This window comes from Podarcis muralis, chromosome 2 (assembly GCF_964188315.1).
Source record: "Podarcis muralis chromosome 2, rPodMur119.hap1.1, whole genome shotgun sequence".
Lineage (NCBI taxonomy): Eukaryota > Metazoa > Chordata > Lepidosauria > Squamata > Lacertidae > Podarcis > Podarcis muralis.
This window is the reverse complement of record NC_135656.1, coordinates 34,278,509-34,291,344: the sequence shown is the minus strand read 5'-3', so window position 1 is coordinate 34,291,344 and position 12,836 is coordinate 34,278,509. Positions and strand designations below refer to the sequence as shown.

The window sequence follows — 12,836 nt, the reverse complement described above, 5'->3', positions numbered from 1 at the left end:
AAAAAAGCCCAGCTAAAGCAGGATGTGCAACCCATGACTTTCCAAATGTTCCAACGCCCATCATTTCTGACCACACTGGCAGATGGGAATTGGAGTCCCAACTATATTTGGAGGGCAACAGGATTCCCACCTGTATTCTCCTGCTCCAAGGTATATCCACTATAATAGCTATTAGGGTCCTGTTGTTGTTGTTGTTGTTGTTTAGTCGTTTAGTCGTGTCTGACTCTTCGTGACCCCATGGACCAGAGCACGCCAGGCACTTCTGTCTTCCACTGCCTCCCTCAGTTTGGTCAGACTCATGCTGGTAGCTTCGAAGACACTATCCAACCATCTCGTCCTCTGTCGTCCCCTTCTCCTTGTGCCCTCCATCTTTCCCAACATCAGGGTCTTTTCCAGGGAGTCTTCTCTTCTCATGAGGTGGCCAAAGTATTGGAGTCTCAGCATCAGGATCTGTCCTTCCAGTGAGCACTTAGGGCTGATTTCCTTAAGAATGGATGCGTTTGTTCTTCTTGCAGTCCATGGGACTCTCAAGAGTCTCCTCCAGCACCATAATTCAAAAGCATCAATTCTTCGGCGATCAGCCTTCTTGTGGTCCAGCTCTCACTTCCATACATCACTACTGGGAAAACCATAGCTTTTACTATACTATACTATACTATACTATACTATACTATACTATACTATACTATACTAGGGTCCTGTAGCATGATTTAAATCTCCAGATAACAATATTTTATCTATCTGTTCTTTATTCAAATATTTATAAACCACGCTTTCACAGAAAATATAACAAGGCTGTACAAAATACCACCACAACAGTAAAGCCATCAATCAAATCTGGTTGGTTAAAAAATTTCACACTCCAAAAGCATGTCTGAACAATGCAGAGTTTGCAAAGGCAATTGAAAGAAAGCACTAATGGAACTCTGCCAAGCTTCCTTAAAAAAGAAAGGAAGTGTAAAAAATAAAAAAGAGGAAGAAAGTAAAAATGCATTGGGATTTTTTTAGATGTATAACAAAATGTAACAAGACAACTAAGCATAATCGTGGCACATCTCCTGATTCTTGCTGAACTTCTATTGGCAATGAATCCCACGCTCATTCCAATAGAATGACTGACTTTCATTCCAGTAGAATGAAAGACAAGCTTAAGGGGCAATCTAAACTCCCAACCCTGCTGGCAAGGCTTGGCCAAGCAGTAGACCCCCTACTGCATCAGTAGCATCGCAGCTCACTTTGGCAGCAAAGCGGTGGCAGTAGGGGAGAATAGTCAGGCTTGAACTGGGCCAGATCGCTGCACCATCTCCAGGTCAGTGTAGGAACTGGGCCCAAATTCACCCTGAATGCACTGCATCTTGGTACTAAGACCAGCTTAGGATCCAGCAGATCCTGGGCTGGCTCAACTTTGCCCCTCCTTGCCCTTGCAATGCCCTGGGGCTTCCTGCTGTCTTCTGCCAGTGAGAAGCCCACCCAGCAGATGGAAGGCTGGCTTACCCAGGAGAGCTAGGCAGCAGGACACCTCGGTGTAATCCAGCCTCCCACCAAAGCCCGGTGTAATGTGACTAGGTGCCAAAATATTTCAGTAGCCCCTAAAAATGACAGCATCAGATGCGTGCCTTGTGGTGCTTAACAGTTCCTGAAGAGTCTCTTTTTAAAGTGAGATTCCAGGGATGATTTTCCTCACCCGAGGGCTGGCTTTTTCCAACACAAGGGCTGCTGCTTCTTCCATGAAAAGCTTTCCGGCTGCCCTCCGTGCCACATCAGTCCTTTGGCAGGGGGATCCCTAGGGCGGTGTGTTCAGTCAGGGCCTTGGCCGCCTCTACCTGATGAGGGGTGCAGTAATCTTCAAGGAAGATGGTGGCCAAGTTTCGGAGCCTCCGGTTGGCCGAGAGGGAGAAGCGCAGCATGCATTCCACCACGGGAAGAGCTGTGATCTGTTGGCGAGACTGGGGGGTGGTCAAGTACATTAAAGTAGTGACTGCGGACATCACAGTCTCTTCATTGGTGCTGGAGAGGGAACCGACAACGGCTGCGACACCATCTGCCTCCAAGATATAGTCTTTGTTGATTTTGTCCAGGCAGAGGTTACAAAGGCCACCTAAAGTACGAGAGAATGAGATAGTAAAGACAGGGCCAGCCTTCTCATCTCCTTCACATTTACCACTGGCAGAGGTATTGAGGCAACCAGGTTCATCTGAGTCACCCAGACTCACCCTGAGCAGCTAAAAGAGGCTTCTGGGAGGCCAGAGGGACATTGCTGGAACAACTCTTGGGGGGCTGGGGCAACTGGCTAAATTTTTTTTAAACTGTTCTAATTTTAGTTCCTCAGTTTTTTGTTGGGTTGGTGTTGGTTAAATGTTTAGTTGAGGTTGGTGGTAATTTTAATTTGGGTATAACTGTAAACTGTTTATTATTGTTGTTATTGGTTTCTATTGATTTATTGGTTTGTTTGTTGCTTGTCAGCATATTTTGTTTTTTAATGTTTGGTCTGTTTTTATATATGTTGTAAGCCACCAAGAGTGGCTGGGGAAACCCAATCAGATGGGCAGGATATAAATTAATTTTATTATTAAGTCAAGGTTCCCCAAATTTGGGTCTCCAGCTGTTTTCAGACTACAACTCCCATCATCCCTAGCTAGCATGACCAGTGGTCAGGGATGATGGGAACTGTAGTCCAAAAAACAGCTGGAGACCCAAGTTTGGAAAACCATTATCTAAGTCTTTCACTACGTAGCTTGCGTGCTTGCCTCTGCACTGTCCTGACTTTCCCTTCCTCATTCCCCAACATCCACAACGAAGGCAACTGGTTACTAGCAGGAGGGGAGATCTCAGTGGGAGTTATAGCCAGGCAGACACAGGTTAAAACTTCTATTATCTATTCAGATTCTGTCATGAGAATTGTAAACAAACAAACAAACAAACAATCTTTATTACGGTCCAGAGACCAACAAAACATTACAAATCAATACAGAATTCATACAGCCTACCCCCAGGTTAATCAAGCACTTTGTTTGGAATATAGGGCTCATTTGTTCTTTCAACCACCGATAAAAACTTTGCCACTGCCAAAGTTCTAGCTTTTGTCCGGTCTTCCAGTAGGAACCTGACATAGTGAGCCTCTGACTTTCCCGGGAAAGGCACCAGCAAGGGTAGTATCAGTTCAGCCCTGGCCTGCTCATACTTCGCACAATGTAACAAAATATGATTTATGGACTCGATGTCTTGAGCACACGAGCAAAGTCTGTCCTGGTAGGGAACTCCTCTCAACCTACCATCCAGCACTGCAGAGGGGAAGACATTCAGTCTGGCCTTGGTGAAAAGGCTTCGATAGTTAGGTACTGTCAGGTTTTTGATGTAAGGTGTTAACTCAAAGACATACCCATATTGAACTCCTGCTGCCAGTGGACTACAGACTGCGTGTGACCGAGATCGCAAGTCACTGTGTGCATTGTCCCATAATCTTTGCTTTAAAGCCTTTTGGGCGCCTTCATAGCCCAGGTAATACAGTTGGGGGGGAGACAGACCAATAGAGGTGGCTTTTTTAGCCATGGTTTTCTGCCATTTGCTGACAAATTCCTCATTGGTGATATGTTGGTACAGACCCTTCCCTAGATTAAACACTGAAATCCTGAGCCAATGTCTTAGGGCAGCCCACCATGCTCTAGCTGAAATTGGGCATTCACCAGCTTCCAACAGAAGTACGGAGTTGGGGACGCAGTTAGGTACCTGCAGCAGAGATCGTATAAATTTTGCCTGAAAGCCATCTAGCTTTGGCAGGTCCCCATTATGCCAGACATTTGCTGCATACAGGAGTTGGGAAACGGGCTTTGCGTTGAAAACCCTTAAGGCTGCTGGAACATATTTGCCGCCCTTTGTGAAGAAGAATTTATGTATGGCTAGCTTTGTAATCTCCGCCTTTTGAAGGGAGGTTTGCCAATGGTGCTTCCAAGATCTTGTATGATGGAATGTGAGCCCTAAGTAGCTGAAGTCCATTTGTAGAATTGTAAACATTGCATACATTGGGGGGAAAGGGGGGGTCTGCCACTTACAAAATGTGATTAAGAAGAATTTGGAATCTGTTGGCAAAGGACAAGATGCTGAAGGGAAGAGCTAGCAAGAGGCACAGGGCATTATGGGCTGGGAACAATGTAATTTATGTCTTGCAAAGTTGACCGGTGGCAATACTAGTGTATGTTTAACTATTTTCACACTCTGCCACAGGTTCCTCATTAGCTTAACACACAGTTTTTTTATGAGAGGGAAAAGAAAGAAAACAAGTGGAACAAGAACCCAGCAGGGTTACACACTAAGCTATCTGCAATAAAAGAACACCACTGGGTTCTTGTTCAACTTAAAAACTTTTTTGTTTTCTTTCTTTCTGCCCATAACAACTCCCTCTGATTGCAATTATCTACCTTGTTTTCATTCTGAAAAAGCCTTCCTGTTTTCCCCCCAACCAAAGCATTCATACCAACTCCTCACACACAACACTAGAAGGCACTGTGCGCTCCTGTAAATGCTGCAGCCTCTGCATAAGAGAATGCTCCTTTGTTTTCAAAACTTTTCTGCTTCCTGCTCTTATTGGCTCAGCAGTGTCAAGAAGTGGGATATCCTGCATGTTAACAGGTCCTGGGATTCATGGGGACCAACTGTTTTGCTCATGGCTTCGAGAAATAAAACTGAATCATTTGCTGATAGATTTTGGATGCTGAATTATTAGCATGATGATAATAAAAGTAAACAATTATTCCCACACTGTGTGGCCGATACATTTAACCCATTGTGTTTTCTTAACAAGTGATACTGTTGTATGGGTATGGAGAACCTATGTCCCTTCAGATTTTGCTGGACAGCAACGCCCATGTTCCCTGACCATTGAGCATGCTGGCTGGGGGAGTTGGGAGACCAAAAACAACTGGAATGGCACAGTAACTGCTCTTTTCCTAAGTTTACAATGTTAGCTGGCTGCTCTGACTAAATTTCTTCTAATTGTGAAGATTTATCTTGCCCCCACAAAGGATACAGATCTTAATAATGATTAAATTCAATATTTATATAGTGCATTGAACACTAAAATGTTTCACACACATTTTCTTAGTAATCCTGCTTTCACACACATTCTAAGAGAGAGAGAAAGAGAGAAGTTTACTTAAGGCCACAGGCTGCAATCCAATGCTTGCTTACCCAGAAGGAAGCCCCACTGAACAGTGGGACATAGGTCTGAGCAGATGTATACAGGATTGAACAGTTAGAGATTTAATGGCTGAACCACGAGGCCTTCCCAGCTTACAATCATAACCACTGCCATAAAGGTAAAGGTAAAAAAAACACTGCCATGTACCAAGACTGACTAACGTGACTATCCCTAAAGTGATGCGGGAGTATAATTTCAAGTGTGGAGGTTGAGAGAAGCTTTTAAAAATTGCTTTAATTCATAGTAAGCATCAAGCTTAAACCCAAGCCTTACCAAGTGCAAATTCCACAAGGGTTTCATTGTCCTCACTGAGCATATCTAGGAACAGGTCCAATACTTTCAGCTGCCGGAGATATTCATAGTTCTTGGGATCATAAGCAAAATTAGCTAGATTGGCCAACACCTGCTCCTTGGCTTCTGAAATAATATAAAACAACTCTTGAGGTAATATTTTTGTTATATAAAATTTGACACAACTTTGTTAATATATTCCGAAACGTTTATTTGAGTTTTTGTGGTTGTTTGATTTTTATGTAATATTGCTCTAATGCAAACAAAAATATATACAATGCAACCATGTTAAACAGTTTAAAGATGAAAATGAATAAAAACTGTGTTACCAAAGCAGCAACTCTTGAGAGGAGAAAAGAAGCAACTAAGATGGGCAAGGCATACACATAGAACAGAAGCAGATAGTGGCCAATAAATTATACTCACCGGAGCTCTCAGTTACCTGGAATTCAGTGACTAGGGCCTGTAGGTATTCAAGGCGACCCAGACCTAGTAGGTCCTTGTGGTTTTGGGACATGGTGCTAGAAGAAAAGGCAGAGTTTCATTTGAAATAATATTCTGAAGGACGTACTATTACAGGAGTACTGAAAGGTTCTGTGAAAGATTTCTTCTCCATTTTCAATCCCAATTTCCTTGTCTTTAACGTTTAGCCTCTTTAGACTATGTATAATTTCAAGCTAATAATTTTATACGAGCAGTGAATAAACTACAGCTTTATTCTTCAAATGGGGCAGGCTTCCTAAATGCATTTTGCTTTTCGTTCAGGAAAAAGCATTTTCCATCACCCAAATGAGGAAAATCCCACTGCCTCAAAAAAGTACTTCCACATGTCTGTAGAATCAAATCTACTTTTGACCTGAAAACAAACCATGAAGCTAAACTTTCCAGGTTAGAACAAAAAAATTCCTTCCAGTAGCACCTTAAAGACCAACTAAGTTAGTTCTTGGTATGAGCTTTCGTGTGCATGCACACTTCTTCAGATACACAGTGTATCTGAAGAATACACTTCAGTGTATCTGAAGAAGTGTGCATGCACACGAAAGCTCATACCAAGAACTAACTTAGTTGGTCTTTAAGGTGCTACTGGAAGGAATTTTTTTTGTTTTGACTATGGCAGACCAACACGGCTACCTATCTGTAACTGTTTCCAGGTTAGATCTTTCCAGGTTAGATCTTTGCATATAACATTCTCCCTCCAAGCTTCCTACACTGCCGTATGACAAACTCTCTGTTCATATCCCTTAGTATTTTAAAACACGGATATGGTTGATACGTATGTGCTTGTTCAGGACAACTCTTAGGTTCTCAGTGAGGCAGGAAACCATTTGACATAAAACATTTTCTAATCATGACTAGACTCCTCACCTTTGTGTACTCAGAATTACAGCAAAAAATATTGCCAATTTCTCCAATGTCCTTTAAAAGAACACCCACTACTTCCTCTTTTAAATATTAACTAAACAGGGAACTAGAAGACCCGTGTATGATCTAAGGTAAAAGGTAAAGAACCCCTGGATGGTTAAGTCCAGTCCAAAGTGACTATGGGGTTGCGGTGCTCATCTCACTTTCAGGCCAAGGGAGTTGGTGTTTGTCCACATACAGCTTCCCAGGTTGTAGCCAGCATGACTAAACCACTTCTGGCACAATGGGACACAGTGATGGAAGCCAGAGCGCACGGAAATGTAGTTTACCTTTCTGCCACAGCAGTACCTATTCATTTACTTGCACTGGTGTGCTTTTGAACTGCTAGGTTGACAGGAGCTGGGACAGAGCAATGGGAGCTCATCCCGTTGCAGGGATTTGAACCACCAACCTTCTGATTGGCAAGTCTAAGCGGCTCAGTGGCTTAGAGCCTTAGACCACAGCGTCACCCGTGTGTATGATCTAATGGTCCCATGAAACAACTGCCACTCCCCTCTCCTTTGGGGTGTCCTGCCCACCATGGGAAAACATGTCATATGATGGATCAGGTTTCCCATATTTATTCTGGAAGACTTTCTGAAGTCCTTGGAAGGCTGCCCTGACCAGAACATGGCTGAAAAAGACCTAGGTTAACATATTATTGTTGTTGCTACTAGTAGTGGTGGTAGTAGTCGTCTATACAGTGGTACCTCGGGTTAAGTACTTAATTCGTTCCGGAGGTCTGTCTTTAACCTGAAACTGTTCTTAACCTGAGGTACCACTTTAGCTAATGGGGCCTCCCGCTGCCGCCGCACCGCCTGAGCACAATTTCTGTTCTCATCCTGAAGCAAAGTTCTTAACCCGAGGTACTATTTCTGGGTTAGTGGAGTCTGTAACCTGAAGCGTCTGTAACCCGAGGTACCACTGTATTTTCTTATACTGTACTCCGTCTTTCCCCCTGATAGGGACTCCAGGCGGCTTACAGGTAAACCGAGGTCTAGGATAGGATATTGCCATAGGAATCTAACCCTGGGTATTTCCGTCCGTTTCCCCGCCCACTTCGTTACCTGCTGCCCTTGGGTGGCTCCTTCCCTTGCCCGCACCGGCCTCGCTTTATCGCCCAGCCGGTTGGAGGCACAGCAAAACCTCGCACGGAACTTCCGGACGAGACACGCCGGCACGCACGGAAAAAAACTCCAGGAACGCGCAGGAAACTGGATGTTGCGTCGAAGAACGGGCGGAAGAGTTACACTAAGGGCAGCGCCCTAGCGGGGAACAAGTACCCTTTCGAGGTGGGAGGGTCCGCTCTACCGCTCCGCCGCCGAGCCCCTTCCAGCCATGGCGGGCTTCTCCGCGAAGAAACGTCTGTCCAAGCCCTTGTTGTTTGGGGGCATCTTCTGTGCCTTGGCGACCGCCTTCGTGTACAGGTGCCGTGAGAGGGCCTGGGCAGGAGTCCAAAGGGAGGAGGAGCTCAAGGAGCCTGGCAGGGGTTGGTGTTGAGGTCGGAAACAAAGTGCACAGTCCAGCAAGTTTCTCCAGCTTTCAGCTTAAGGCTTTGGCCCTCGGCTCACTTTCTTGGGAGTGATCCTCGCCGAACTTTTGCATCATAAGCACACAGAGGATTGCACCGTGAAAAAGTCCGGGGCAGTCCTCTTGCAAGATCCCATTTTTGTGGACTTCACAAAGGAGACCCAAAGTAGCTGTGGCGCCTTTAAAAGCAAGAGGATCTGCTGCGATACAAACTTTTGCTGGGTTGGGTTTTCCTTCGGTTAGGAAGGTTTGTGCCACATGCAATCTGTTTGGTCTATCGAGTCTTGCAAGTCGTTGTGTTTTTGCAGAAACAGGCTTGCAAACCCATTGCAGCCCTCCTGAGGAGTAAGCCCCATTGTTCTGTGGGGCTTTCTGCTGGGTAAACGTGCATAAGACTGTCTGGAGTTTTTCCCAAGGCTTCCACCCCACGCAGATTCATAGCTCTTTATTAACTGTCAATCAGTCTAGTGGCCGTAGGAAGTTTTATTACTCTCTTTTCCAAGAACTTTTCGGTGTGTGGTCCTTTGCTAGGTAGAACTCGTCCTATGTTTTAGAACCTCCCCAACCAGAAAAGGAATGGGCTGTGTGTACTAACATGAACGTTGGGTGGCAGGATAGAGCTTTGTTGAGGGACGCCTGATAAGCAAAGGTCTGGAGTTGGGCTGCATGGCTTGATTAACTCTTTTTGCCTCTGTTTACTGCAGACATCGTTTTTTCCCTGAGGTAGAGGAGATCCGTGCCCGGGAGTATGAGTACTATGAAAAGAAACGCCTGGAGGTGCTGCAGAGGCGTCAGCAGCAACTGGCTGAGCTGGCGCAGAAGAAAACAGCCCCGTAGCTGGCCTTTTACTGCTGAGGAAAGACAGAGACCTGACTAAATGGACTAGATGACTATGCTCCCATGCCATTGGTTCTTACAGGCGTGTTTGGGCTTGGACTACTCAGTGGGGTTTGAGCAAGTCATATCTTAATTAACTTGAGAGTTCTTGGGAGAGAGCATGTAATGTCCATAAGAATAAGGATTTGAGTCTGAGGGAACCTAAGATTACGTATTGGTTCTTGCATTGATTTTTTTACGCAACTTTTAGCATATGATTTAACACAAGTAGTCTTGCCACGACTCCAAAAGTTTGCCATGTTTTGGTGAGTCTTGGCTGCCCTAAACATTTCATATATGAGTTGTGTGGTTTTTGGTTTTTGGTTTTGCTGGTAATCATGTAAAAAGGTAAAGATAAAGGACCCCTGACAGTTAAGTCCAGTCGTGAAATATATCCCTGCTTTCAGACAATATTTCAGAGATGAACAATATTCTTGCTTCCTATGCAGAAACTCCTAGGCCACTGTTCAGACAAATGAATGTCTATTTCTGGCGTGTGTCTGCTTAATCACTGAATGAAGCACAATTGTTTATTTTGAAACATGAATGAATTCCTGCAGTTGGATCATAGCTGTAAAAGTGATTGTGAACTAAAATGATGCGCTGATGCAAATATATTACCCAAATTCTTTGTAATTGTTTAGTGTGAAGTTTTGAATCAATTCTACATATAGCTATACTCGGTTCTACTGACTTAAAGGTAGCTTACTTCTAGGTAACTGGGTATAAATTTGCAGCCTAAGCAGTCCACTGAGACAGCCAGTAATTTCTTAGTGCCCTGCAAGGTGGGTGGGATTTGAGAACTGCTGTCCTCAAATTTCCATTTCAAAAGCTTGGACAATAAATTGTAGGAACAATTGTGTCTCCCTGCAAGCACCTGTAATGATTGCAGCCACTGTCTTCCCAGTACAAGTTAACGGAGCAACAGTCCCTTACTTTGGTTGATTTGCTTGTGTGGAACAAGGAAGAGAATTTGAGCCAGTCAGCCCAGTCCAAAGAGTGTCACCCTTGATGTTCCTTTTAATTATCTAAGAATCTCACCTGTTTGCTTGTAGGCTGACAAAATTTAAGATTTGAAGTACTCAAGAGGCAGTGGGGGATATGATAATACGTTTTTCGGGGAATCTGTATAATAATGAAATGTTCTGCCATTATCAAAAGTATTAAAATAAAGTTCACAATCTTCCCCTCCACTCTAGGCACTGCATGTATATATTTTATATTTAGGGGAGATGGTTTACAGTGACACAGAATCAGTTTGAGAAATTGATCTTGGAGCTGCAAAAACAGTATGTGGTGGTGGTGGGGTATTTCTTAAGCCACAAGACCCAGGAATGGGATCTTAAGCCACAAGACCCAGGAATGGGATCCTTCCTGTGGGAAAGTGTGAAGGATGAGGTAAGGAATTAAGTCACATGAACCAGAGAGGGACCAGTGGTCCAGTTATGAAGAGGGTGAACAGCCATCTCTTTTCTGGAAGGTGAACAAAGAAGCAATGAGCAGGAGTGGGTAACCTTTGACTCTCCAGGTGTTGCTGAACTACAACTCCTTGTCAGCTCAAGCATGCATGGCCAAGGATCAGCAACATCTGAAGGGCCAAAAGTTCCCCACACCTGAGCAAGAGGCTATGGTCACTAGAATCTAAGCCAGCCTTTCTGAACCTTGAGTCCCCAAATATTTGACCACAACTATCATTCCTAGACAACATGACCAGTGTTCAGGGATGATGGAATTGTAGAACTGAAGGTACCACCAGTGTCTATAGTCCAGCCTCTTGCAGTGCAGGAATATTTTGCCCCATGTGGGACTCAAACCCACGACTCTGAGATTAAAAGATATAATAATATAATAATTTATTATTTCTACCCCGCCCCTCTGGCTGGGTTTCATGCTCTACCTACTGAGCTATCTAGTAGTGAAGTTGCAGTTCAAGAACACTTGGAGACCCGAGGCTGAGAAAGGCCTGCCTAAGCACTTAGCCCTGCTCGGCATAGTTCATAGCTTCTCTGAGTTCTTCAAGCCCCTTCGCCACGGCAAGGCAGTGATCCATGAAGGATCTTGCCAACAAAGGTCCGTATAGTTAAAGCCATGGTTTTCCCAGTAGTGATGTATGGAAGTGAATGCTGGACCATCAAGAAGGCTGATCGCCGAAGAATTGATGCTTTTGAATTATGGTGCTGGAGGAGACTCTTGAGAGTCCCATGGACTGCAAGAAGATCAAACGTATCCATTCTTAGGGAAATCAGCCCTGAGTGCTCACTGGAAGGACAGATCGTGAAGCTGAGGCTCCAATACTTTGGCCACCTCATGAGAAGAGAAGACTCCCTGGAAAAGACCCTGATGTTGGGAAAGATGGAGGGCACAAGGAGAAGGGGACGACAGAGGACGAGATGGTTGGACAGCATTCTCGAAGCTACAAACATGGGTCTGACCAAACTGCGGGAGGCAGTGGAAGACAGGAGTGTGTGGCGTGCTCTGGTCCATGGGGTCACGAAGAGTTGGACACGACTAAACAACAACAACAACAAAGCACGTAGCCAGGAGTAGGTTCCTGTTGAGTAGGTTCCTACTTGTGACCTACTAATTGGTAGCGTGGTGGGGTGGAACAGGAAATGGGCATATTTTGGAGAGCTGCTTAGAAGAGGCGGGAGGAGGGAGTAGTCTTTTGTACTGCTCTTAGAGCAAGTTGGGTGAGGAATAGGTGTTTGTGAATTCCGGTTTCTTGGGCAACTAGTTGTAGACGAGGAAGAAAGTCCTCCTATGGGTGTGTTTCAGAGCAACCCCACCTTTTCTGCACAGGGGTGACACATAAGATTCCTTTTTATTTTAACATCAGTGAAACTTTTAATATTTCTTAAGAAGTAATGGAACTTTAATTTAGAAACACAGGAAGCTGCCTTAGAGGCAACCCATTGATCCATTAGCACAGTATCATCTACACTGACATAATCCCTAGGTAGTTTAACAATTGATATTTTTCTGTCTCGGTTCTATGCTATTTGAGAAACACGTCTTCTCTAGAAAATAGTCTGCCTATAATGCTTTTTTGGGGGGTGGGGAGGGGAATAGTAAGCATGAAAGAAGGTCATGGAGAATGGGAGTGTCTTTTTATTGGCTGGTTTCTCCAGATTAGCTAGCTTTCAATGTTGCATAATAAAACTAGCTGTGTTTGTGTTCCCTGGCTTCTGAATTTAATTAAAACTTAATTCCTCTGACTTCCTACCCAGAAAGTCTTGAAGAAGCCAGTTCTGTTCCATGACTTAGTGACTTGCCTTTCACAATGCAACAGGGATAAATCTAAGGAAAGAAATCTTTGTGACTTATTACCTTTGCCAGACATTTTATTTAAAACCTCAGATGTCCAGCACTATACTTGTGCTCATGCAATAGAGAAATTGCACCACAGTTCAAGAAGGACTGGGCACCACAGTTCAAGAAGGACACTGACAAACTGGAACGTGTCCAGAGGAGGGCAACCAAAATGGTCAAAGGCCTGGAAACGATGCCTTATGAGGAACGGCTAAGGGAGCTGGGCATGTTTAGC

At 44.4% G+C, this 12,836-nt stretch overlaps 1 protein-coding gene and 1 long non-coding RNA gene across 3 annotated transcripts; one reads left to right on the top strand and one right to left on the bottom strand.

The window, feature by feature from the left end:
- Window positions 1–731: 731 nt before the first annotated feature.
- Window positions 732–8,094, bottom strand: ARMC7 (armadillo repeat containing 7). Of its 2 annotated transcripts, none has more exons than XM_028716846.2 (4): window positions 7,954–8,094; window positions 5,912–6,006; window positions 5,468–5,608; window positions 732–2,098 (listed from the first exon to the last, which is right to left on the bottom strand). In XM_028716846.2, exons 2-4 carry the CDS (start codon window positions 6,000–6,002, stop codon window positions 1,761–1,763), a joined length of 570 nt encoding a protein of 189 aa, XP_028572679.2. In that variant the 5' UTR covers window positions 6,003–6,006; window positions 7,954–8,094; the 3' UTR covers window positions 732–1,760. The 2 variants fall into 2 exon arrangements, with proteins under 2 accessions (XP_028572679.2, XP_028572678.2); XM_028716845.2 differs by having other exon boundaries at window positions 5,468–5,611; window positions 7,954–8,091.
- Window positions 8,095–8,156: 62 nt separating this feature from the next.
- LOC114590597 (uncharacterized) lies at window positions 8,157–9,928 on the top strand. Its single transcript, XR_003705131.2, has 2 exons — window positions 8,157–8,313; window positions 9,121–9,928. It is a non-coding gene; the product is annotated as an uncharacterized LOC114590597 (long non-coding RNA).
- The last annotated feature ends 2,908 nt before the right edge of the window (window positions 9,929–12,836 follow it).